This window comes from Mastigoproctus giganteus, chromosome 10, assembly GCF_048544385.1.
Source record: "Mastigoproctus giganteus isolate SK-2022 chromosome 10, ASM4854438v1, whole genome shotgun sequence".
In the NCBI taxonomy this organism is placed as follows: domain Eukaryota; kingdom Metazoa; phylum Arthropoda; class Arachnida; order Uropygi; family Thelyphonidae; genus Mastigoproctus; species Mastigoproctus giganteus.
The window spans coordinates 90,688,814-90,716,721 of NC_143584.1; the positions used below are offsets into that span (position 1 = coordinate 90,688,814).

The following is a 27,908-nucleotide window of genomic DNA, read 5'->3' on the forward strand; positions in this document are numbered from 1 at the left end:
TCTTAGCCCATCTGCCCAAATTTTCTAGATCCTGCTGCAGTAGCACACTGCCATTACTGTCATTAACAACCCTGCCAACCTTTGTATCATCTGCAGACTTCGACATTAAGCCTGATAATACCTTCATCAATATCATTGATAAATATACAAAACAACAGTGGACCCAACACCGAACCCTGTGGAACTCCACTAATAACATTAGTCCACGAAGAGCAGCACCCATTGATTACCACCCTCTGTCTTCTCCTACTCAACCATCCTTTTATCCATTGTAGCAACTAACCCTTAATACCATTCTGCTCCAATTTGTACAATAGTCTTCCATGCGCAGCAGTGTCAAAAGCTTTCCTGAAATCCAAATAGATGATATCAAAATTATTTTTTGCATCCAGTCCCTTTGTAACCACATCATAATATCCTATAAAATTTGTCAGACAAGACTTTCCCTTAACAAACCAATGCTGTGTCTGAATTATTGCTGCAGTCTTGTCTAGATGATCCTGCAATGCATCTTTAACCAGTGACTCCATTAATTTACCAGGAACAGAAGTTAAACTAACTGGTCTGTAATTACTCGTGTCACTCTTCGATCCCCCTTTGTGAATTGGGGATATATTTGCACATCTCCAGTCCGTAGGGACCTCCCCTGAGTCAAAGAATGCTCTCATAATTATGGCTAAGTGTTTGCTTAGTTACTTTGCCGCCTCCTTTAATATAACTGGATAGATCCATCAACCCCAGGTGCCTTTCTTATGTTTAACTTCAACAATTTCTCCTCCACTCTGCTCTCAGTTATTACAAAATCATTAAGCGCCCTGCTACAATTTGATAACCTTCTGCCATTTTCAAACCTTAATAACTCCTTATGTTTGAATGTAAAGGCAAAATACTCATTCAGTTTATTTGCTATCTCAGCAGGATCATCAACAGTCGAACCATCGATATTAAGTGGACCAATTAGATTCATCCCCTTCCTTTTAGAGTTTATATAAGTAAAGAAATCCTTGTTGTTTTTCTTAGCATCCTTTGCCAAAGATTTCTCGTAATCTGCCTAACCTCCTTTGTGACCTGATTACAGACTAGCTTATATCTGCCATAGGCTTCTGAGTCGCTTGATAATTTATATGCATCCGATGCATTTTTCTTCTCTGTCACGAGTCTCATTCGTTCATTTGATACCCATTTAGGCCTGAACCTTGAACAATATTTCTTAATAGGTATGAAACTTATAGTAGCTTCCACGATTAATTCCTTGAATGCTTCCCACTTAGAATTTACTCTTGGTAACATCGTCAGTTGATCCCACTGTACAGAATTTAAAAACAGTCTGAGACCACTGTACTCACCTTTAAGGAAGCTTATAAGTAAATCCCACATCAGTACACTGTGATCACTGCCACCTAGTGGTTCCTTTATTTCCAAATTCTTAATACACGAATGATCACTGCTGATAACCAGATCAAGAGTATTACCCTCTCTGGTTGCCTCTCAAACATGCTGCTGCAGAAAACAATCATGCAATAAATCCACAAAAGTCTTAATAGTGTGTGAGTGACCAACCCACAAGTTCCAGTCAATATCTGGGAAGTTAAAATCCCCTATTATAATACATTCTGATTTACTAGCCCATTCTATTTCTCTGTACAATTGTTCATTGTACTCATTCAAGTCATTAGGCCTATAACACACTCCTACTCTTATTTTTGCTTTCGCAGTGCTTATGTCACACCAAAATGACTCAACAATGCACTGTTCATCTATATCAACTGGATGCACTTCTTTTGATTTTGTTTTTCTTAATTAACAGCATGACACCTCCTCCCTTCCTATCCTGTCTATCCTTTCTGTACACATTGCACAGTAAGAAAAATTAATTAAGCCGTTTTTATTTGCCGATCCTATTTAAAACTATTTGTTTCTTTAACATAAAACATGATATTCAAATTGAAAGAGGTATTTGTCGTTACAATTTTAATTTTTTATATATAAAATTAATCTAATGTGGTAAATTTTTACATACTAAAAAACTAATAAATATATAGAATTGTATTAATATATTTTTCAATATAGCAAGTACTGCCGGGATTTTGGACCAGACCCTTGGGGGATGGATGGTCCAAGACTTCAAAGCCGCGCTCATACAGTTCAATCATGGCAATGACAGACTTGCGAATAGGCACATTGTCCTGGTGGAACAAGACTCCCTTGCTGAGTTTTCCACGGCGATTGTCTTTGAAGTCTTCAAGCAAACGCCTAACAAGATCTGTAGTCTGCTCGGGTAACACAGTGATATCATCATCGTCCTCTCCACACCGGGTGAAAAAGGCCCAGGTTCGAATCCCGTCGATAACGCGAGGAACTTTAACGGGCTTTTTCTTTTTTCACTCCGTCATTGAGTTAGTTGGTCTCAGGCGTGCATAGTAGGGTTCCCTTCCCCCCCCCCGGGTAACACTGAAAAATAGGTGGTTTTTTTGTTTTGTTTTTAACAAGGTCTTTGTAATATGCCCTAGTGACTGCCTGGTCTTTCTGAAGGTAATCCACTAGCAACACCTCATCAGCATACAAAAAAAAAAAAAAAAAAAAAAAACGATGCCATCACCTTGCCAGCAGAAGGAATCGACTTGGTTTTTTTTGAAAGGGGAGAAAAGTTGTGTTTCCACTCTTTGGACTACTCCTTTGTCTCTGACCTGAATGTGCTGACCCACGTCTCATCTATGGTCACACAACTTTCAAAGGAATTTGCTGGATCTGCTTGAAAATGATGCAAATGGTCACTTAACAACTTTTGCGCATTTTTCATCTGCTGTTAAAAACTTTGGGACCCATCGTGCTGACACCTTTTTTTCATAACTAGTAACTCTATCATTATGTGGTACACACGTTCAAATGAGATGCCCAAGACAGGCAATGTACTTAACTGTCACTCGTCGATCACTCATTACCAGATCATACACACTGGCAACAACTTGTGGAGTGATGGATTGCAGGACTTCCACACGTGGGTCATCTTCCAGGCTCTTCCTCCCTTGTTTAAATTCTGTTGCTCACTTCTTAACCATGGAACAGTAAGGGGCATCCTCCTCCAATATTATATCCATATCCCCACGAATTGCCTTTGGCGTCAGTCCTTTATTTTCCAAATATTGTGACAGATTTTATAAATCTTTCCTCATTCACACAACTTAGTTTAAAAATACGTTAATGAAACTACTTGAAACTTGGTGGGACACAATTTGAAGTGATATATACATTAAGTACAGAAATTTTTAACACTGTACCACTACCCTTTTATACTCGGGCCATGAACTTTTCAAAAGCTCCTCGTATGTCAGGAAAAATATCTTTTTATCTTGATTCGGCGTTTCAAAAAATGGTTTCGAAAACAGTACTATCTAAGAAGACAGCATTTGACAGCAATTACGAAGCGGCTGGTTTTATCTTTCAACGAAAAATTCAATAGCTGGAATTTCAAAAAAAAAAAAAAAAAAGACAAAGAGGCTTTTCGGAAATTCTGTGGAATGATAAATTTCCAACTGATAATCCCGACGAAGCCCTTTCAGAACACATGGAAATCAGATGGGCAAACAGAAATTATAATTCACAGGAGAACACCGAACCGTTCACTCCAGTTGAATATGCAACGGCATTAAAGAAGATTAACACCAAGAAATGCCCATGACTTGACATCATTGAGTACGTCTTCATACTCCGATTCCATTGGACAAGGCCTCAGTACCTACTCCTCTTACTAACCTTGAGGAAGGATACTTCCCAAAAAATTGGAAGATAGCGCTCATAAAGCTAATTAAGAAACCTCATAAAACACCCACAGACCCCCAGTCATTTCGGCCGATTACATTACTAGCAAATCTGGGTAAAGTCCTTGGGCGCCTTATGGCTACTCGAGTCACTACACTATTTCTGATGCAGGATCTTTTCTCCCACTGCCAATACGGTTTCAACCCCGGACGGTCATGCGAAGAGGCGCTCTTTGATCTGGTGTTGCACGTGGAAAACGCAGAGGCGAAATTCGAGCTTGCAATCTTTGTTGATTTTGAGGGGGCCTTCGATACCGTCCGGTGGGACAGTGCCCTGGCTTGTCTCCATTCAGCCTCCTGCTCTTGGCAGCTGTACAGGCTTTTCTAAAGCTACTTCTCGGACAGGAAAACAGTACTCAAATTCAGACATCAAGAAGTCTCCAGATAAATCAGCCGAGGGGCCCAGGAGTCAGTCCGTGTGGAACATGGTCATGCAGAAATGGTTATCCCGATCCTTCACCAAACACAAAAGTCATCGCTTTCGCGGACGACTCCACCATCGTCGAGTCTCACCCGAACAGCGATTGAGGACAATGCAAATAGAGTCCTCACATATCTATCATCCTGGGCAACCTACTATAAACCCCGAATCAGCCCGAGGAAAACAAAAATGATGCTATTCAAAAATAAACTGGATCTCAGGCGGCCGCAGCAGGTTAAAATTTCAGGAATCCTACTTCCAATTGTTACCCAAACCAAAATACTATGCGTCATCATTTGATCATAAATTAAGTTTTCTCCCACACTTAATATACCTCAGCAATAAAGTTAAAAAGTTCTCAGCATCAATAGTCCGTATAACAAGAAATGAGTGGGGATTGTCTATGAGATCCCTGTTATTGTATTACAGGGCAGTGTTTCTCTCTATTGTAACCTACGCAGCTGGGGCATGGTTCCATCGAGCTGGTTTGGTTGAAATGCGTGACAAATTGAGATCTATTCAACAATCAATGCTGCGTGCTATCTGTAGAGTCTGCCGGACTGTATCATCCCCTGCCATACAAGTCATCTCCGGAACACTCACGCTAGATTTACAAAAAAAAAAAAAAATAATAATACAATAAATTTTCTGTTTATACTCCGGCACGACAACCAAGTCAGTAGAGTTTACAATAAATCGTCAATACAAATATTTATCGTATTTAGTAGTCACGGGCTTGAACCCTGGTCCACTCAAGGAACGCGTGCTATGCACTCTCACTCCTGACCACTGGGCTACGTCACGCCTTCGAAAAGTTGTATTTGGAAGGCTGAATTTCAGAATAAAGAAAAGTATACCTACCAAGTTCTCAGACATTGAAATAGACCTTGTAGCAGACCCGGTGGGACACCACCCCTCTCTCGGGGCTGCCACAAGAAAATTTATACCCGATGTTACTTACCCTGCCTCCAAGGCTGTGCAGAAGTGGTTGTTCCCGACACCGGAAACATCCTACTTGTTGACTGGGCATGGATCCATGAATGCGAAGCTATTCCAATTTGGGCTGCATCCCACTGAACTCTGCTTCTGTGGAGCCAGAGAAGACTGGAGGCACCTCTTTGACTGCAATTTGTACATCGACCTGAGACAAAAATCTACTGAATCGCACTCAGCTTACAGAAGACAGTCTCGAGCGGTTACTTTAAAACCCTGACAAGTTCACAGCACCGCAAAATTATGCAACGGAGGTTTTTGCGCGCAGAAGAGTATGTTACCGAACACCACTTGCCATCGTGAGGAACGAGAACGTAGCATAATGCAGAAGACAAAACTGAATTTAACTTATTTTTTTTTACTTCCCTCGAGCTCTAACACCAGGGTAGTTTGTCTATTTGTTTTTTGTTTTTTTTTTCTCCCGCATTCTACCTCGGGTAGCCCTTCCTTCGGTTTTTTCCCCCTTCTTTCTTCGCCCCACGAGATTTTTTATTATTATTATTATTTATTTATTTTCTTTCCCTTCTCTCGAGTGGCCCCGCAGGGGAATCTAGCACACCTTTTGGCAACGTCAGGTGGGCCAGTCTTGCATTGCATTGAGACTGGCCCACCGTCCCTGTGGTATGGCCGAGTACACAGAATCATCTCTCCAGGTGACTGATGCTTCTGGGTAGCCAAGCGGCCAGAACACACACAGACCTGCACTACTTACATTTCTGACCTTCTTACAGTGGTAGTGTTATTCACAGAGATACGAGGGGAAGTTTAACTCACATTCTAGGAGCCGCCCCTTACAAAAACACATATCCACATATGTAGATGGATTGGCCTTCTCACCTCTCAAAGATGTCCTGAGGGGGAATGCCATACTTGAAACAAAATATTTCTGTTGGAGCTGAAGAAGTTTTAAACTATTTCGACAGCTGTATATTTCTGATACTTGGAGAATAGTAGAAAATAATAATGGCATTATTCGTTACGACGGACGGCTCCTATTTTTCCGCCCAAGGAATGAAATGAACAATAAATAAAGAGCGTACTAATAACGAAACTGAAGAATGGAAACAGATGTACGAATCGGTGGGACAAAAACATCCAAGTATATGGGTGTTAATGGATAAAATGAAGCAAGAATTTATTCTATGGAAGAGGCTACTAGGAATGCCCGTGACAAAGAGAAAACGACCACTTACAAAATAGCGCAAGTTTAATTAAAAACTCTGTGTGAAGAACATGTAAATAATGACAAACTTAGAAATTTTTTGGAAGCCGTTACTCACAATATAAGTTCTTTACAAATGTAAATTTTCCAATTTTGTAATTTAAATATACATTGAATGCCTTGACTGGCTATTCAATTTCATTTAATTATCCTTCGAGGAGAATTATTCAGTTTTGTTTTGTTTTTTTCCTGGGGATATATTTTTCTTGTATGTATTTCTTCTGTGGGTATTTTTATGGGATCCATTCCTTTCTCATAGTTCGTTCGCAAACCATTTTGAGAATGATCTGCGATAGAACCAAAACTTGAGTTTTAGAAGTATGCCCTGGTTCTTGCGAACCAGGGCAAAGGTGGTCGAATTAATCTTACCACTAATTTTTTTATGAATAATTATCTCAAAAGGTACAGTGATAAGTGCACGGTGAGTTTGCTCTCGCAAACTCACAGTTTGATATCAGAAAACTTTCACGATCCTCACTTCCTGAAACCGAGTAGTTCACTCTCAATTGAAAGTCTGGAAAAGAGAGAACTAAAGGGACTCTCTTAAAGAACCAAACTTCGACCAAGTCTAATAAGCAGGTGTTTACAAGCTTTGTAACGTTTTGCCTCTTCAGACAAGCATGATTTAGAAAAATTACTACTGCCATTACTTGTAACCTGATACAAGAGCCACATACCCAATCAACGAGTCGCTTTTGGATGAAGGACTAACGAAAATTATATTCCAGTTATGGTGCAAGATATTTCAGGTACTCCATAAAGAGCGAGAGGTCTTGATTGAGGTACTGTTCTTTCACAGACATAAGTTCATAATTGGTGCCGAGATGTATACATGATCTAAATGCTCCCTTCTATTCAGTAATATGTAAGTAGCATAAGCAATAAAAATCTTGGCTATATTAATTGATAATAACTTTTTCTTTGATTCCAATATTAATAGGCAAAGTTATTGATAAATATAATGGGTAAGATCCCGAAACTGAAGTTCCATTAAAATGCCAGTGAAGCATTCAAAACATCTGATGAAAACTTTTGATAATGTCTTTAAGAAAATAAAAGCAGAGCTTTAACTAGTGAATATCCCTTAATTGAAATCTCTCCAAATTTCTTAGTGATTCCATGCCATTAGTAAGGTTCGTAGGATTGGATTTCATTCCACTTTAATAAAGAGAGCATTAGTCACTTTAGAGAAAACAGCTAATGTTAGTAAGCATTAAAAATTTAACTATGTGAAACAAAGACAAGTGAAAGTAAATTCTTCAAAGTCAGCTGTGAAGGGACAGAAAATATGAATGGTAAGTCCTTTGTCTCGTTGACTCAGACTTTAGGAATAAGAGTTTAAAATGGTGAAATGAATGACTTCATTACGGTGGCAATCATAACAAAGCCGACCTTGTAAATATTTTATTTTTTATACAAGAAATGGGGTTCTAAACTCATCTTTCGAAAAGTGAACTAAATGTAAACGAATTTTGAAGTTAGCACTTTCTGTCATTGCCTGTTTATTATTCAGCCATTTTGCACCACAAATCTTGACAATATTTAAATTGCAGTCAATATATATATATATATTCATCCAGGAAAGGTGGGTAATTCGTGTGTATGCTATGTTTCACCTATTACTCAGTTGATGGACTGGTGCACATACAAATTAAATTTTAGTGACAGCCAGTAGGAAAGCTCCACATACACACATAAAAAAAAGGGAGAGAGAGAAAAGAAATACACAAAAAAGCTAACCTGGCTGTAATTAGGCGAGTGAGTCAGACCTTGAGAAAGTACTGTTTGTTAGGTTCATCATGTCGAGTTGTGGCTGGTAAAGCCATCACCTCAGGAGTGGTGCCAGGTGTAGCAAATGACTCCCCATTGCCTGAAGCTACCCAGGAACAAGTAGAACTAGTTCTGTCGACACACGTGACAGGAAGTGGGCTTACCTCGCTTGCAAATCCCCAACTTGACTCACAAGGAGTTGGCCTGAGGGCTACACTGGCGACAGATCCTCCAGTCGTTGCATTAGCTTACTCTAGCACTCACATAAATTGTGCCGTCATCCGTAATTGCGGCCCGATGCACAATGGCTACATAAAGCGTAATTTAGTCTTGTCTTTATCCCACCTCACCCTAAAGATACTGAGAAACAACATTTTAAAGTCTACTTGTATTTATGAAGGAAAAAAAGCTTTACTATAATTATGGATACTAATAGCATTTTAGATAAATAATAACATGGAGGGGTTGACAAAAAAAAAAAAAAAAAAAAAAAGAGAGAGAGAGAGAGAGAAGTGAAGTGCACAAAGAGTTAAGCTGCTCAAGCATCTATCAGATTTTGGACGTTCATAATTTTTCCGGATCGCCAGGTGTGATTTCATATACCTGTTTGACAACTACTCTGAGAAGAAATTCTCAACCTTCCTATTTGAGAAGGTTGGAAATAATATTACACAGTCCGATAAACGTGAATATTAACACACGCTCGTGATTATTATATTTAATTATTAAGCTCAAATGGCGTCAAAGGCTTGTCAGATAAATAAATAATAGATTATTAATTCTACGTATATAACTGAGACATTACTATCATAATAATTTTGAATATACAAAAAAATAACTCAAAATTCACATGGAAAATGAATCAGAAAATTTGTAGTAAAATAAAATGATTTCAATTAGATAAATACCTAACTAAAATACTTATTAAAAAACAATAATACGCAGAAATTAATACAAGCTCTCACGAGCCGCCAGTGTCTGTAAGGTTAGCCCCCACCCCAATAACTTTAGTTCAGCATATTCAGTTCCTTGAACGGAACACTGCTTTAAGTATGAGTATGAACGCACTAGATTTTTTCTTTTCCCTTCTTCCCCCCCCCCCCATTTTTGAAGCAACGAGGCTACTGATTCTACTATGAAATGGGACACATGTTTGAGCATGTTCACGTTGACTGGCGATGAAACAGTTGCTTGCCCGAGTATATATTAATTATTGTTTTAGCCACAAGCCATGTCTGTATATTATACAGCACTTCACAATTATTTTGTGAAATGCTGTATAATATTTTGATCAGAGCTGTATATAAAAAAAAAATTCCTATAAGTAGTAACAAATTATCGGAAAACATTTGAAAAATTTTCCTTTAGTTGCTTTAAATCCTCATTTTTAATTGAAATTTGTCTCATGCAAAACCCGACTGTATATTTATAAAGCAATGCTTGTTTTATAAATATACACTCGTAAGCAGAAAAATATTTTAAATAACTAAATGCGTTATAAAAAACATCACAGTACTGTCATATAATTTTAAAATAATGATCGAAATACTAATTTCTAAATTTACACTGAACAGGGATTTCACTGTTTAAAAAAAAAATGAATTCACATTATTAGTATCCAATAATTTTAAACATCGGCAGCATAACCGTATGACAAAATCTAAAAAAGGAGTGGGATTACCTATTAATTGTTTACATCCCCCGAGACAGACCAACTCAGCAAAGACGATAAAAATACGAGGGGTATCAAAAAGTTCGTACCGTGACCTAGATAAAACATCAGTAGGAAAATGCCGTTTTTAATATAAGTTGTCTACATATTCAATAACTAACATGTGAAATTTCATTCGCGTAGGTGATCGTATTTATTTATCATCAGAGCCGGAATCTGAGGAAGGACGCTATGGTTGACAAAGCGGAGTATCGAGCAGTGATCAAGTTCCTGCATTTGCAGGGCAAAAAAAGCTCAGGAAATTGACGAAGAAATGAAAGATGTGTATTGGCAGAACTGTCCATCCTATGACACTGTAAAAAAGTGTAAACGGAGTTCCAGTGCGGTCGTACAAGTGTCTTTGACGAGCCAAGAGAGTAAGGCCATCAACAGACAGTGAGACGGTTGCTAAGGTTGAGCAGCTGGTGCTGAGTGACAGACGTGTAACAATTCATTTCATCGCAAATGCAGTGGGAAATAGTTATGGGTCTGCCCACAGCATTTTACATGACCGCCAACTGTTGGATTTGTGTAATGCGGTTGTTCAGAACTTTTTTGATCGGTTGGTAACAAATGATGAATGCTGGGTGTACCAGTATGGTGGACGCCGCTTTGATTCGTCTCAGCAAGTCATCAATGAAGAGGAATCGTGGTTGCAGGCAAAAAGTGCGGAGTTCTATGATCAAGGCATTAAAAACTGATCCATAGATGGGAGAAATGTGTTACTATACACGGAGGGTACATAGAAAAGGATTAATATTTTAGGCCTGACGTAGCCCAGTGGTCAAGAGCGGGAGTGTATAGCACGCGTTCCTTGAGTGGACGGGGGTTTAAGCCCGTGACTACGAAATACGATAAATATTTGTACTGACGATTTATTGTAAACTTGGTTGTCGTGCCGGAGTATAAACAGAAATTTATTTATTTAAAGTTCCTGTGAAGTTTTACCTTTCCAGAGCTATTATTTCTGTCAGGGTACGAAATTTTTGATACCTCCTCATATACAAACATTTTTTATACTGTATTTTTAAAGTCCACAGAAGTTCCTCTTATTCCAAGGGGAAGTATTTCCAACCATGGGATCGAATCTAAGACTTCTAGCTACAAAGCAATCGTCCATCCATTATGTTGATATAGTCTTCAAGCCGGATTAAGAAGGATGGGGCGTTTTCATAAATAGTATTATTAAACTGCTCCTAAAATAATTCTATTACTTCTACCTGTTAATATTTAAAATATTATTAGAAATAAATGTGCGTTTTTACCCATTTAACATCGTCTAACAGAGTACTGTGACCACTCAAAAATAGACTTTGTCCTCGTTAAAAACAAAAGAAAGAAAAAAAAGCTTACATCTCTGGTGTAATGTTTTCAAATATTGTACTCATTTTAGACACTATAGGGAAAATTGACTGGGGATAAATTCGTTGTCTTCATCACATACACAATTGTTATGAACTAGTCTACAAACCAGTTATTGCTTTTTTTTTTTTTTTTTTTTAGCACAGAAATTCAATGTGTATGAATAAAAAATATCACAAGGACAGTGAAGCATGTGTTATTATACGAGTACATCAATCAAAACAGAGCCACGTTCTCTATTGCATGGATCCCTACCACTCAAATAGCCCCCAAGAGTATTCATATATAATTTCGCCACTTATAAAGTCCTACAGGTTCAAGTTTCATCCCATAAAATCTGCAAGCACTAATTTAACAATTTTTATTTATTTTATTCGTATCAAAAATATGAAATTTATTAAAGCTGATTGAGAATTCTGTATGTTAACAGAGACATTTAACTTCTGTGTTACAAAACAATACATTTGATTAAAGCTTGGTCTAAAAGGGCCAATGTTAATATTTTATACATACTGTGTTTATAGTATTATTGAACTTACTAAGAGAGCCAGACGTTGGCCGTTGTAGCATAAAAAAGATACAACAAAATAGTAGTTCAATCATCCTATATATATATATAAAAACTGAAATCGATCCTTTTAGAAACAAGCCACACAAACGTAATAATATCTAGCACCAAAGAAGAAGAAAAATTAACGCTAATGCGGATATTTTCAACTGGTTTTGCTGTAGATATTGCTCGTTTTCTTAAGTTAAAAGAAATAATAATAATAAAAGTCTGAAGACTACATGGGTGAATGCGTATTTACAGACTACGCATCCACTTGACTGAACATGAACTTTCTTTAGGGAAGGGTCAAGTTATGATAACTGAAGGCTAGTTCTATTACGGTCAAGTTATCATGATAACTGGAAGGCTAGTTCTATTACGGTCAAGTTATCATGATAACTGGAAGGCTGGTTCTATTTTCTGGTATTCATTAAATGCAGAATACCTAGTAAACAGTAATATATATATCATCAGAGCCGTCTTTCCTCGTGGGTTATTGTTCGCGGTGGTAGTTTTTAGGCGCATCACTGACTGTGGCTAACATTGCTCCATTGCGTATTGCTGGTGTAATTTCACGGGATAAAAAACTCGAAATCACTCACTAGGAAAACCGTACTTCCTCCGGCTGAAATTGGATAACTACAGCCCCGACAGAAGAGAACTTGAAATCCTTAGAAATTCTTCAAGTTATCTCGGCGGGATTCGAACCCAGACCTCTCCAAACGAGTGGCGAAACCACTATACTGGCCCATGGCCGAAGGCTTTAATAATCCAGGGAATCGGGCATAGATAACATATTCTTATAAAGTGAATATTGTAGTTGTCAGCAAGCGAGCTGGCTAACGGTCATGGGAAGGATAAGTGTTTTGACGGGATACTTAGCCAAAAAATATGCATTTCGTTTTAATGTTTTTAAAGACCATGATAAAAATTAGGTTTATAAAATATTATGCCAACCCATACTCCCTGGTCTCCCACCTCTCCGCCCTTTTGGTGAGCATCCATGAATGAAATCGTTCAGACCTCTTATGGACACTGCATACACACATTAATTTTCAATGTCTATTTATAGTCAAAGGGGATTCCGCTATAACAGTCCTAGAGTATAAACGGATATAATTTAATTTATAATAATTTATTATATAATTTATTTACTATGTATATATACAGTATATATATATATAGTAAATAAATTACTACAGGAACCATACCAAGATAACTTTACCCTGTAACGCTACCAATGAAACTAGTCCCATTATCTCAGGAGGATCCCGTCCCAACTAGACAGTAATCTATGTTAGGTTGACATCATTCTGAAGAGAAAAATGTTGGTTTTTATTGGCCCATACAAACAGTTTTGACGATTCACGTGTTGATTTAGTTTGAATATGATCGTATAACTATACAATTCTCAAAATTGTATGGTTATACAATCCTTCGCCTTTCTTTTCATGATAGCACTCACAAAATTGCATACGTCAATCTGGACCGTCCTCCTGAACTACGTGTAATAGCTGAGGTATGTAGGAGTTCTCACTTTTTCCTTTTAAATTATGTAACTGCATTTTTTTCCCTTATCGAAATTTCCATGCATGCTGGACTACTTTAACCTTTTTAAGCATCAAAAACCACTTAACAATGTTTTCTCTCGGTTCAAAAATCAGTTGCTTATTCTCCATGTCCATCATCACTGATTTACCTGAAACAGGTAAAGGTTTGCATACAAATATGCAAACATCTTATACAAATAAATTGTGGAATCGAAAATGTGTAGAAATTTAAAAAGTGTTATATATTAACAATAGTATGATGGACGCAATGGTATGATCCTTTTGCTATACTAAGCTTTTGTTATACCAATATCTCATGCTGCAGCATACAGCATAAAATGTTTCACCCCACGTGAAATATTTTAAGAAACTCACCGATTATATTACTCTATTGATTCATAATGATGACTACAGGAGAGGGGCATAATTAAAAAAAAAATTAATACTCCCGACACAAGAATGCCTGGTTCCAGCACTGACTACAAATAATAGCAATTCTCTAATGAGAAGTATTATTTGTTAATTTTTTTGGTATCTGCTATCAGTCTGACAAATAATTCAATAAAATTACTATCTCATCATGTAGGAAAATTATATACTATGTGCGCTGAAGCATGAGAGCTCCAGATGACAGTAGAAATATAAAAATAAAACAAGCAAGGGAGGAAATGTTGCTGAAAGCAACAAATTAGCAGTTAAGCAAATCGACAGTAATATCTTAAAAATAACAATACAACAGAATGAATTAGTAGCCCTTTGAACTTCGTCAACTCAGATTGATAAAAAGAAATGTTTACTCTTGTTTTATCAGTAAACGCGTAGTAAGAAGTTATAGATTTGTGAAGGGTATGTCACCTGCAATGGAAGCCAGACAACACGAGGGAAATATAGATTTACTGCATTGCTTTTTTTACAACCTAGATTAAAAAATGCACACACACACACACACACACACTCCATTTAAGTGCTTCTAAAATAAATTAATTAGCTTTGATAGTTAAATCCACTGCATTCTAAGCCGGTTGCACCACTGCTACGTGTTTGCCATTTTCACTAGCTGATCTTTATTATTGCTATTACACTAAACAAGTGCACTATCAACGGTGATAAAAGCGAACACGCTACAGGATATGCGGTTCATTTGTGGAAGTGGGGAATCGCAGAAATTCGCGGAACCTGAAATTTTATGTCTCGCCTATTGCGCCCGGTAAACTCCAAACAAATCTTAGTATTCTCAAATTAGGGAAAACAAAAATAATTAAAATCTCATCACATTTTAAACGCTTATTTGCAGTCCTTCGTGACAGTACAGTGGTTTTGCCACTTGTCAATAGGACAGGTGTATAATGTGACTATTTTTTCTTTCTCCGGATTCTAGAATACATCACACAATTTTTTGCACCACTTTTTAAACACAGTGTGTATCGGGATGCATAAATAATGCGAAACAGAATGCAAATAGATAATTTACATTTATATTCATCCATGTAAGTCACAAAAATTGTCCTCTGATGTTTTTAACATGAAGCACAACCCGACTGGTCGGCATGTAAGTTCAGAGTTACATACTGTTCGAATTTGCATGATATCACAATTGTGGTAATATGGTAAAAAGCGTATTCTTTATTTTTGCTGTCTGACTCTATATGGCCGACCAGTGTAGTTGCATATACACTTGTAATCTATATGTTTGTAAAATTACAAGTGTATACGCAACTACTCATCTGGCTGTACTGAAATATGAATAATAATGATAATGAGGAGGAAGAAACAGAAGTGCGATGTAACATCTACACATCGTGAGATTTCTTTTGCTGGCGGGGGATCTTTGTCAGTGTCCCTTACCTACAGTAGCAAAGGCTGTTATCTTTTACGCCTTTCCTTGGAGCTACAAGTTAAATCCCAATAAAAACAGTATCCCTCCTCTTCCCGGTATTTCAAGTACATTCATTCATATTACTGTGGTATTTTCCGTGTTTCCAGAGTAACTACCGTGCATAACCTCTCGTCAAAACAAGAAACATTCCGTCCAGAGAAATAATTAGCAGGTAGCAATAACACAACTACCATCACGATTGTCCCTCCCTGCCCACGAATTTGGCCCATTAGGGACCGCTCCAGCAGGAGAGAGTGGGGAGAGTTCAATGTCGCAACTTTACTACTTCCTGCCAGGCCTCGCGTGCCCAACGGTAACTAACGGCCAAGTACCTAAACAATAGCAATCATAGAATGTGCACGTGCAGTAAGATACACCTGTAAAAAATCGATTATTGGGTCTATTTAGTGACTTAATCGCCTCCCCACTGACTGCTGAGCGAAGCGTGTTCAGTACCAGTTTTGCGTTTCTATTGACGATGATGAGAGGAGGGCCCTACGGCTCTATATTGATGAGGTCCATGGCCACGGCCTGTTCCAAGAAATTACAATTTCCATTGAATAGTCGGAAGGTCTGTGACACAACGCATGCAAGTAGATAGAATAAGAAGTAGCAATATTAAAGTTTCTAAAAATGTGAATGACTACTATGCATTAGTTGCATGTCTTGTAAGCAAAGCCATTATTAATTAATAACGAATAAAAAGTTTCGGTAAGCTCTCAATGGCGTATTGACAATCGTAACCATAATAATACTAATTCCTCACAAGCATACCAAACGTGTTACTGCGCATGCATCACACACAAAACTAAATAAAGAAAGCTAAGCAATTGCGCAAAGGAACATATATAAATATAAACACTTTCTGTTTATATTCGGTGACGATCACAATAGGTCAGAAGAATTCACACGACAGAGAGAATACAAGAACATTACCATATTTGGTAATCATGCGGGTGTATTTATGTACCCTCGTGCTTGCCCACTTGACTACGGCTGTTCGAAGGCGTATAAAATTGGTTGAAACATTACATAACTAAAATAAACAATCGAGAAGTCGATTTAATTCGTTATTATGTACTAGTAATATTTAGTTTCTAAATGCTGCTATATTTGTGGAATGAAGTCATGCGTCGCTCACATCAATGTGAAACGAGATTAACGATTACCGACTCTTCATTTCCAGTGTAAAGGAAGAATTCAACACTTGGCACAAAAGTACATGACACTAAACAGGGTCACAACGTTTTGAACTGGCAGCTGCAATTCAGGATGAAAGGGTGATTGAATGGGAGAAGACAGAGAGTGGTAATTAATGGACATTGCCCATCGTGGACTAATGTTATTAGTGAAGTTTCGCAGGGTTTGGTATTGGGTCCACTGCTGTTTTGTAAATTTATCAATGATATTGATGAAGGTATATCAGGCTTAATGTTCCAAGTTTGCAGACGATACAAAAGGTTGGCAGGGTTGTTAATGACAGTATGCTACTGCAACAGAATCTAGAAAAGTTGGGCAGATGCAGATGACAAATGCAAAGTACTACATATGGGTAAAAGTAATCCCAGAGAAACGTACCAACTGTGTGGTACTACACTCAGGGCGGTAGAGAATGCAAAAGACCTGGGAATAATTTTGCAGTCATTTATGAAGTTTTCTGAGCAGTGCAGACAGGCTACCAGAGCAGGCCATGAGATTTTGTCAATGATATACAGGAATTTTGCTAGTAGGGAGAAGGAGATGATTATTCCTTTGTATAACGCAATGGTCAGGCCACGCCTTGAGTAATTTGCGTACAAGTCTAGAGGCCTCATTTTAGGAATTATATAGAGTTGCTAGAACGAGTACACAGAAGGGCAACAAGATTGATGAGGGGAATGATGGGGTGCTCTTACCAAGAAAGGTTTAAATTCTGCAAATCAGCGAGGTGTATAAGGCCTTTAATGAGTTCAGCAGGCTCAATGCTGATGGAATTCTTCCTCTTGCTCAGACTACGAATTGAGGAAGGACAGTTGTATAATAGATGTTCGGAAATTTCCGTTTAGCCAGCGGGTGGTTGATTGCTGGAACAAACTCTTCCAAATACTAATGCTAATTCTTGGCCGAAATTAATTATATGGAATTTCATTATTTTATGTTAACAATGGTTAACACAAAAAATGAAACGATATTTATTCAAAATTCGTACGCATTATCTGAGGTGACTGTGGTCACGAAAAGACTGTTCTTTCAATGAATACAGGGACCCAAGTATTTGACCTTGTGATTTGGGCTGATGTTCAACTTAGAAACAAAATAGTTTCTAATATCTTTTTTTACTCATACGGTATCACCTGAAAATATTAATACGCTATACATTTAAAAATCTAAGATACCTCCAGGACAGCTGTTCTGAATCTTATTGGTTACCCATCAGCTGGCCTTTTGAAACCAGCTTGAATTTGCTTGTTCCCAAGCAAATGGAACAAGCAAATTCAATACAATCTCAACACTTTTGGATTTTTGAAAAGAGATTTTTTTCGGCAATTTCTGTATGACGAAACAGCAGTGATTCGTGCGAAACATTGCATTCTCGGTTTTTGTATCATTAAACTTAATACTCTCCTAGCCTCTAGGATATATAGAGCGTAAGGTTTCAATAATAAATTAATGATAACTAGGGGGTTTCGCCCCCTACTCGCTGCACTCGCTTCTTTTCATAAAATAAAATAAAATACTAACAGACGCTTTCGACAATGTGTGTGTCTCTTCCTTACCTATGAATACATAAATACGTTACGTATATAAATCAAGAATCGTACACGTGGTCACGTTAGATAAATATAGCGCGTGACCACGCTTAAACAGAAGCTTGCTTTACCACAGTAAAACAACTACGTATTTTAGTATTTATTACGTACGTAACACGTAAACTGCATCTCTCTTCTCCCATTGGCTGAAGAAATATCACTAGGAGGAAAATTATTTTAATGTACAGAAAGATAACAACACAGGATAGACGCAACACACAATATCATTTATTTCTTCTCGGACTAAAAGTCGTCAGTTGATTATGACAGGACAACAAAACTGTAGCACATTAAATTTTCTTTTCGCATAAGAATTTCTGCTTATATGATTAGCTAGTTGATGTGAGCAATGTAGCGAATAATATAAAACGTAATGATTATAACAAAAATAATGGTTCAGTGTCATATATGTTCCAACTGCAACGTCCCAAAGATTTTCAAAAGTGTTAAGATGGTGGAGACGGTAGGGAAATCAACTATATTTTTATAGAATTCATTAATTAAATTGGCATATTTTAATCCAATTTCTCTTAACAGATATTTATTTACAGATACTCCAGGTACAGATACTTAACAGATACTTACAGATATTTACAGATATTTACAGATACTTAACAGATACTCCAGGCCCATTTGTCACCAATTTCTCTTGTTAGGATTTATTTGGGAATAAAATGCAAGCACTTTCATGGAAACTTTGTAAGCAAATAATGAGATATTAAAAATTAGTTACGCTCACCATACATTTTGCCTTCGTCGGATAGAATAATTTTCCGCCGACCACAAGGAGGATATATGGCCAAAGCTTCCTGGAAGCTCTGTTCGATGTCTGGACTCCAAACTCCCTCTGCATCGCTGTTGTGCAAGTCGCCTTTAGAACAACTATCTTTGCTGTTGCTGTCCTCTGAGCCATTGGCGTCTGGCGGTGGAACTCCAGAAGTTGGTGGCGGAGCTGTTGGAGGTACGGGAGTTCCACCTGTAGGAGGCATGGGGGTTGTGCCCTGAGGGGCCGGTGGTACAGAGTTCCACTGGGACGAAATTTTGGCAGTTGACAATGGGATGCCACACACTGAAAAGAATAAAATAATGGAAGAATAATTTTCTAAAAAGGCTATTTGTCTACCATATTCAAAGATAATTCAAACAGCAGTACTTCAAAGAAATTCTAGATAACCAGAGCTGCTAAGTTTTAAAACACCTATAAAATCTGCAAAACCTTTCAACTTGCTCTCCATGTGAGGTACCCTTGTAAGTAAATTGGGTATACTTATAGCACATCCCGCAAGAGTATCAGCCGTTAGAGGCTTAATGTATCTAAAAGAAGTTTGTTCATTTTCTTATTCCGCAGAACCCCCAATATGGAAATTAGTTATACGTTGTGCCAAAGTAGCATTCAAGATTCGGGTCACTGAAGAAAATTCAATTATCTTTGGGTGCCAGTGAGTTTATGTATGCAGTTCACCTCAAAAGTAATGATTACATACACATACACACACGCGCGCACGGAAATTGCATGCCCCAAAGATTTTCAAGAGCTCAATTAAGATCCTTCGATGGGGAAGCCAGGAAAGATAGCGAAAATCTTTTCCATGTTCCTAAAGCTAATTCCACCTCAATGATTGATGGCATTATCCTGGAACGTGCCACTCCTAAGAACAAAAGTAACGAATATTAGAAGCATTTGATTTTCAAGAATTCCCATGTACGTTCGTGAAGTAGAGCCCGTGCCGCAGGATAAGAGAAACAAGTCCATAATATAAAATGCATTCCTTTTTCATCACACCGTTTCCTACACCTTGAACAGTACGAGTCATAGATTATGGGTTCGTAGTTTCACAGTGTTGCGCCATATTATTCGTCGACCACTTGTGGTGAATAACATAAAACGAGATACGTCAGCCCATACTACACATTTCCAGAGTCACTGTACTCCGGTGTGCATGGAACAGAAACCCTTTCAATAATAACCCTTTGATTGATAATTAATGAAATAACCTGTAAACATGCGGTAAGAATTAGCAGTTTCAGAAGGGGAATAATAGTTTGATGTGGGGAGAACGTCTGCGAGTGTTATTTCTCAGGAAATCACCCTCCTGGCGCTTTGCCATCCCGGGGTGGTTTCCTTATGGGAATAAACTGATGATAATAATAATTAAACAATCCCGATCGACAATTGGCAACATTCTTTGTATGTGCCTCTGTTTGAATACAGATCTGCAGGAATAAGAAATGCAAATCTACTTATATTTAAAATAATAAATTTTCTGTTTATACTCCGGGACGACCAAACGGTCAGAGGAGTTCACAAGATAGGCAGAATACAAGAAACAGCACCGTATTCAGCAGTCACAGACTTGAACCCCGGTCACTCAAGGCACGTGTACTTATGCACCCGCGCGTCTGACCACTTATTCCGGTCCACGTTTTCTCATAAATTTCTATGTTGTCTCATACCTAATCATTACAATAATAATCGTAATTTTTATTATCAGACAAAAATGGAAATGAAGAAAAGGCAACTTTTTTTTTTGTCCTGTCAGGACATGATGAGTTCAGTCAGAAGATAATCTTGGAATTCTACTTATTCATTGCAGCCTCAGCTTACTAATGACATATTCATTTCTCAACAGTAAATTATCAGTATCCCTAAACTGTTTGTTGTCGTGTTTTCCAGTCTGAACTGGGTTTTCATCAGAGCCAGGACGAGGTATTTTTGTAACCGAGGAGGTTGCTCGGAAATGCTCTACCAACCTAATCCCAAACTAATTCTTCCATATGAAATTACACCATTAAATCCTTTAATTCTTGTGACCCCTTCGAGTCTTGCACCAGGCAGGTGCCTCGTTATGAAACTCTTGTCTTTCTGGAGCTGATCTTCAGAAACTGTCCTCCCTGCCTACTTCATTAACACATTCAACGTGAGTGAGACTGTAATGTATTCAAATAATTGTAACTGCAGTAATTGTTTTTGGTGGCTTAAAATAAAATTATCTATTTGAATAAGTCATTATGAATCATGCTTATTCCCCCTCAACTACTCGGTAGTACAGTACTTGGCGTGGGATGGAGTGGGAAAACTACAGGAACAGCGTGGCTTGAATTAAGAAAGTTCTACCCAAATATGCTTTCACACACTTTTGGAGTGCATCGGAGCCTTCAATTGTGTTCTCCTGGATGTATTATTTATTCAAAGAATTCCCCGCCTACAAAATTCGCATGATATCATTGTTTCATATAAGTACACGCGTAAAATCATTGTACCTCTAAGCCACAACTGAGCAGTTACCTTGCGTATCTGATTAGCTGAGAGGTGCTGAAAACAACACGCCAGGAATTGAGTTGAAGTCAATAAAGGAGTAATTTCTGTTGAAAATTCATTCGTTACTTGAGCTCACAACAGAACTCGTTCAAGGTTTCGCGGTGGCAGATTAGCATCATTACTGAGGGTTCTTTTCAATTACAAAAGCTGATCACAGAGAGCACTGCTCCGTGGTTATACAGGAAGTGAAGGATTGTAATGAGGTTCCCTAGAACCACTACTACATAATCAAAGGCTTAAGCTTAACAACGTTTGTAACTTCGAAAGTACAACTAGTTTTGTCTTTGGCAGATCCTGAGGTGACTCCTATACCTATGAGTGAGACCTACTAACTCGGTCTCGAGTGAACACGCCGTCAGCGATGGCATTCAAACTTAATTTCCAAACGGGTGATGAACGCTGAATATCATCACAGAAGGACACAGGACTCGAGGATATTCAGAGGATAAAATGATATAGCATCCGCTCTTCTATTTTATGCTATTTTATATGATTTGCGTATTTTTGTTCCTTCTTTTCTATTCAGGTATTATATTTAATAAATATAATAAGTGCTTGTTATTTATTTATATTCAATAAATATAATACCTGATATAAATAAATAAATAATACGCCCCAATTTCGTCCAGAAAGTTTGGCGGAGAGGAATATTAAACTAGCCTGCATGCGAGCACGTTATATTTCATATTAGACAATCAAAATGAATATGAATAACAGTCATATAATGGCAGTTTCGTTTTACATCCCAACTTTTAGAAATTTATTAGGCAGACGCATTATGAATTTCTAAAAATATGACTCCAGAAAGTCTAAGTCACTTTATCGAAGTCACTTTACCTGCTGTGCTGCCACAGGTCACTTTTGCATGTGGGTTACTCATTATCCACTCTTCCAGGTGGATACAATTCATGTTTCGAGGCTGAATATTTCGACAAAAGGAACAACAGTAAAACGTTTTAAGTAGAACCCAATTAGGACTGTAAGCGACCCCCCCCGGGGGGGGGGGGGGTTATCGCCTTGATTTTTCACCAGGATTATCGAACGCTCTTCTGAAAAATTTTAGAAAAATGGGGAATACTATTCGCTGTCCTACACAGTGTTAACAAAAAAAAAAAAAACATGAAAATATTTAGCAGATCTTTATATTCCGAGATAAATTCGGATTTTATTTTGTTTTATTTTATGGCAGGTGCTACTATATAAAAGTTTGATTTGCCGATACTAATAATTGTTCAAAACCATTGTCATGGTGCTTACAAGTATAAATGCAACGTTAGTTCAGCATACACTGTAATTTTACAGATTAATACGAATAAATTATGGTTGTGTTAAAATAAGTTGGTGTATCTGACACCGCAAAGACTTCCCTTTAGGACTCCTATTCAATGAAAAACTGCTACAAAGATCTCGCGCTATATGAAAATTGTGGTAGGAGTTTTATGAACTCTCGTAAGTAACCTTCAACAGAAACAATGAACTCTATTGATAACATAATATCCCAAGATGAACTTTTTCTTCGAGCAAATTTCACCTAACTTTTTCTTCGAGCAAATTTCACCGATACGCTGTGACTACCTCGCGACTGGAAGCATCGTTCCAGACACCAAAGCTGTGACCCTAACCTATATTTCAGCTCTGTTACCAGACACGCTGGTGTTCCTTACATATTTTGTGGGGAAGGGTCGTCAAAGAAGAGCGAATTTATAATAGTTTCCTCCCCACATCTGATCAACAAGCACTTATTTGGAACACAACACGCAGTAAGCAGGCAGGTATAATAAAATTGCACGTGCTACCTAGTTTACTTTTCACGCCTTCTCGCTTTCCCTTGATTGCGGTCAATGTAACTGTTCCGGTTCAGCTCGTGTATTTTTACTAGCTCAGATCGTTTTCATTTCGCTAATATTTTCCTTTAACGGATTCGTAAGCCAGGTTCAAGAAGTGTCGTATCATTAAATTTGATTTTTCGCCCCTTTTTTTTCATGGATGTTAGATGTAACTTCGTTCTTGTTACTGATGAAACAGAAACACATCGGGATATAAAAGTCATCCTTACAATTAAGATTAGTAACTTGTTATCACTGACTACGGTATGAAAGCTCAGCCGCTAATTTAAGGAAAATATCAATTTCCTTTCCACCTGAATGAAAGTTAAAAGCGATCTGGGGAGAGACACCATTTGTGGGATAACATTTCGTTACGTTATACCACATAAACAAAATGGGCTCAACTGTGAAATCAGCAAATTGGAGATTCAGTATTTTAAACCAAGTTTTCTTGGTTTCGCAAGGGGAAAAAAAATCAAGCTTAGAAAGTACTGTATACGTATAAACAGTTCATGTAGCCAAGCTTAAGCTAAACATTCTAGCTCAATTCTAATGTTACATTAAAACTAACAACGCTCTCCACAATCAAGACTTTTAAAAAAATATGACGGTAAGAGCAGTTTTTTAAATGCTGACAACAGTCAGTCTCAAAAATTCGATATTCAAATATAAATTAATTTTCTGTGCCCACTACAAATTCGTTATGTTGATGGATTACTTGACATGAATTTTAATTTTCTTTTCACGGAAATATCCCTCCTGTTTGTAGAAATACCTGATTTTCGTCCTGTGTAGATTGTGGATTTAATTAGCTCTGCGAACGAACAACACTATGTAAAGAATTCTCGTAGGTTTTATACAAGCATACCATTCGTATGGTATCTGCATACTGTTTTTAGCATTACTTTGGCAAAAAAAAAAAAAAAAACATGCGGCCAGTTTCGAAACGTGCATATTGTGTTCAATAGACGTGCTGTATAGTTCGTTGTCAGAAAACGAAATGCACATGGCATAATTCCTTATGGGTTTTGGTAATTAACTATATAATATCGGTGTAGATATACCATAGTTTACCCATAAATTTGAACAACATATGTAGTGTAAAAGCATCGTTTTAATTGTATCTCATATTGTGGGTGCCTTCACAACGAAATAGCTGGTATTGCACTACTTCAAATAAATAACGCCTCTCTGGTAGAGAAGACTACCGTTATTTATTTTCAGGGGATACCACCACCCAGATGATCGTTTCGAAGCTAGTGGGCTTCATCATCAGTGGCGGGCAGGTACCCTCATATTGTGGGTGCCTACCTTTTACACTACATACGTAGTTCAAATTTATGGATAAATTAGAGAAGCGTTATTTGTTTGAAGTAGTGCAATACTAGCTATCTCATTCTGAAGGCACCCACAATATGAAATACAATTAAAACGATGCCTTTTACAAACGATGTAAAAACGATTTATGGGTTAACGATGCCATAGTTAACCCATAAATTTGTAGTTCAAATTTATGGGTTAACTATGGTGTATCTACACCAATATTATACAGTTAAGTTTATTGTCAGAATAAATTTTCGTGCTAAAATAAATCTAAGAAACATCTGCCCTGCGTTATTTTCTGTGAATCAACTTTTGTGTCCTACTTGTATATAGAACTGGACTGAACCACAATATTTCACAAACGTTCCACAAAGTATCTCTCTCTCTCGACCTCACACAAAATCAACTTATGCCAAATAATTTGTCAGCTGTTCTCCGTACAAGTTGATCTTATGGGAAATATCACTATGAAGATAGCATTAACACACTGAAGAAGTGAGGGGGTATATCTCGCGAAAATTTTATGAAATGTTTTAATTCAATCCAGTTACAGGAGTATATACACGTAGGATACAAAAGTTCAGTTCATAGAAAATAACCTGCACAGCATGCCAGTCACATCATACAGATTACTACCCCTCCTGCTATTTTAACAACGATAACAAACCAGAGCCCGGAGCTTCCCCCCTCCTGACTCTTCTCTCCACCCCTACAGTGACGGACTTGGTGAACGGTACTTTTGCCTAGGTGCAAATGGCTATTCACCAAAAGGACAGAAAATTTAGGAGCCCCACATTTATAAAACTCAATAGTCAATAAACAAAGACAATTTTCGATCATGCCATTTGCAGTTAAAACTTACTTGGAACAATACGTTGAAACTTATTGTTATTATTGTTCTGAATTAACGTAGTAACTTGGGTCATGTGTGTTTGTATATAGCGAGCGTCCACGATAGATTTCTCTGTGGAATGTGAAATCTTGTACCAACGATGGCATCATATTGGAACCTTTCAAAAACGGTTAGGATTGGAAAGGTTTCCAAACAATGCAGCACCAATTTCATCCGATATATAGCATATTACTAATTAAAACTAATAAAACAGTGTGTTGTGTAAAAATGAAAGCATTCTACACAAGAGCGACTTCCAAAATATGGTATATACAGGGTTGTTGAAATTAAAGTATCCCTATGTAGAGGGCTCTGGGGCGAGTTCTAAGGCTCGTACTGAAGAGAAATTTGGACAACGGGTACAATAGACAATGCGCTCGCCATTTATTGGGGGAAAAAAAAATAGTTACAAAATTTGTCACTATATGGCGCTGTGGCAATACAAATCACTTGAACAGCGCTACAATTGTTCAATGTGTCCTCCATTTTGGTCAACAACAGTTTCCATTCGAAGAACAGCATTTTCTACAGAAGAATATAAAATATCAACTGGAATAACCAGCACATGACGTCTAATGCTGTCCTTCAGATCTGCCAGAGTTTGACATCCTTCCAGATACACCTGGTTCTTCAAAAAAAACCCACAACCAGAAGTGGCATGGGGTGAGGTCCGGTGATCAGGGTGGCCAAGATGTCTGGAAACAACGGCTGATGACCCGTTCGTCTGTAAAGTGTTGTTGCCTTAGCAATCTTTGGACACAACGGTGGATGTAGAGTGGCGCACCATCTTGCATGAATATGGTATCCTGAAGGCACCCACGTTGTTGCAACTCTGGTATTGCGAAATTTGCCAACATTTCATAATATCGCTGTCCAATGAGGGAACAGGTGCGGGGTCCAGTCGGTGTTACCTGTTCAAAAAATATGGCCCAATCATGAATATGGCCGTACATCCACACCACACTGTCACTTTTGGATAACTCGGGAGTTTTTCATCACTCCAAGGGATGTTCTATGGCCAAGTGATATCAACTGTCATTCGCCCCAGAAACTGAAGTGCGTATGTGAAACGAATATCTGCATCACCAATTCTTGTAAGGATACCGCCAACACCTGACGCATTGCTAACCTTACAGTGGAATACGGCATGTCCACTTCACGAGAAACAGCTGGCACACTTTTGCTACCACATGGAGATTGACTTGATAAATCCACGACAGCCATTGCCACATCTTCAACACGAGAGGAGTCCACTCGTTTTTGAGTCCTGTCGCTTGAAATTTCGCAATCATTTTGCGGACAGCACAAACAGTAAACAGAAAATCGACCACAGAACACACGCAATTTACAGACAGTATTACGGAACAATATGGCCTGAATCGCTGATGTTCCTAAAACCCTACTTATGTCCATGCCTTATGCGCTTCTGACGCCGGAATTCTCTGAGAACAGCAGCTGCATTGTTGCTGTTCTGATAATACAGCTTCACTAATAGCGCCTTTTCCTGCAACGTTGTTGGCATTGCTGCTGTAGTGCAGGCAAACATCTACTGTATGATTTTGAAGAGACTGATTTGCTTTTATACAGTACAGTAGAGCTGAGTAGTGGCTCTGGCAATAAGTTACGATTATGCAAAAAACTTACGTTATTTGCATAATCGTCTCTAAGATAGTTTTGGTCAACAACAGTTTCCATTCGAAGAACAGCATTTTCTACAGCAGAACATAAAATGTCAACAAAAACCAGAAGGTATACACTATTCACCTAAAAAAATCCAGAGGATATACGGCGTATACCCTCCACTACAGCCCTGGGATAATGTTGATATCTCGATGTGTTACTTCATCAATGTATGAAAAAAATAAGATAGCAGCAACTTGGGCAAGGAGTCGTTCCTCGTGGGTAGCAAATTTGGTAGAATCGTCGTCCTCCCAACACCGGTTGGAAAAGACTAAGTTCGGGTTGAGCGCTTGACACGAGGGACTTTTTCACAACATGGCTGAGTTAGTCGATCTCAGGCGAGGACAGCACGATTTTTTTTTTTTTTTCTCCCGGAAACTCGGGATTTTCGTACAGTAAACAGAAAATCGACCACAGAACACACCCAATTTACAGACAGTATTACGGAGCAATATGGCCTCAATCGTTGATGTTCCTAAAACCCTACTACAACAACATAACAGCATAACCAAAGTGCGTCAATGTTCTTCGGCTATGCTTAATGAATTAGCAAAAATATCTAATATAAAAAGGGTCGACACACATTAATGGAAATTACTTCAATCATCATCGCATTATACAAAGCAGCAGACAACAAATTAAGCATAACGCGGCCTGAAAATTAAAAATTCTTTAAAATTTTTACTGCTTCATAGACGTAAGGCGACCAATTTTCAACGAATTAATGAATAAAGGAAATTATAGATCTTTGTACCAAGAGAGCAATGTACGAGGAACGTTTGAAAATTTCCTAGCCTGAGTACAAA

At 37.9% G+C, this 27,908-nt stretch overlaps 1 protein-coding gene across 2 annotated transcripts in view; it reads right to left on the reverse strand.

Moving 5' to 3' along the window:
• Positions 1–27,908, reverse strand: part of sd (TEA domain transcription factor 1 homolog scalloped) — a 551,305-nt gene that overhangs the window by 282,751 nt on the left and 240,646 nt on the right. For both annotated transcript variants that reach the window (XM_090383888.1, XM_090383887.1), the window contains exon 2: positions 18,802–19,131. In XM_090383888.1, coding sequence (XP_090240014.1) covers positions 18,802–19,131 — 330 coding nt within the window. The remainder of the gene's footprint in view (positions 1–18,801; positions 19,132–27,908) is intronic.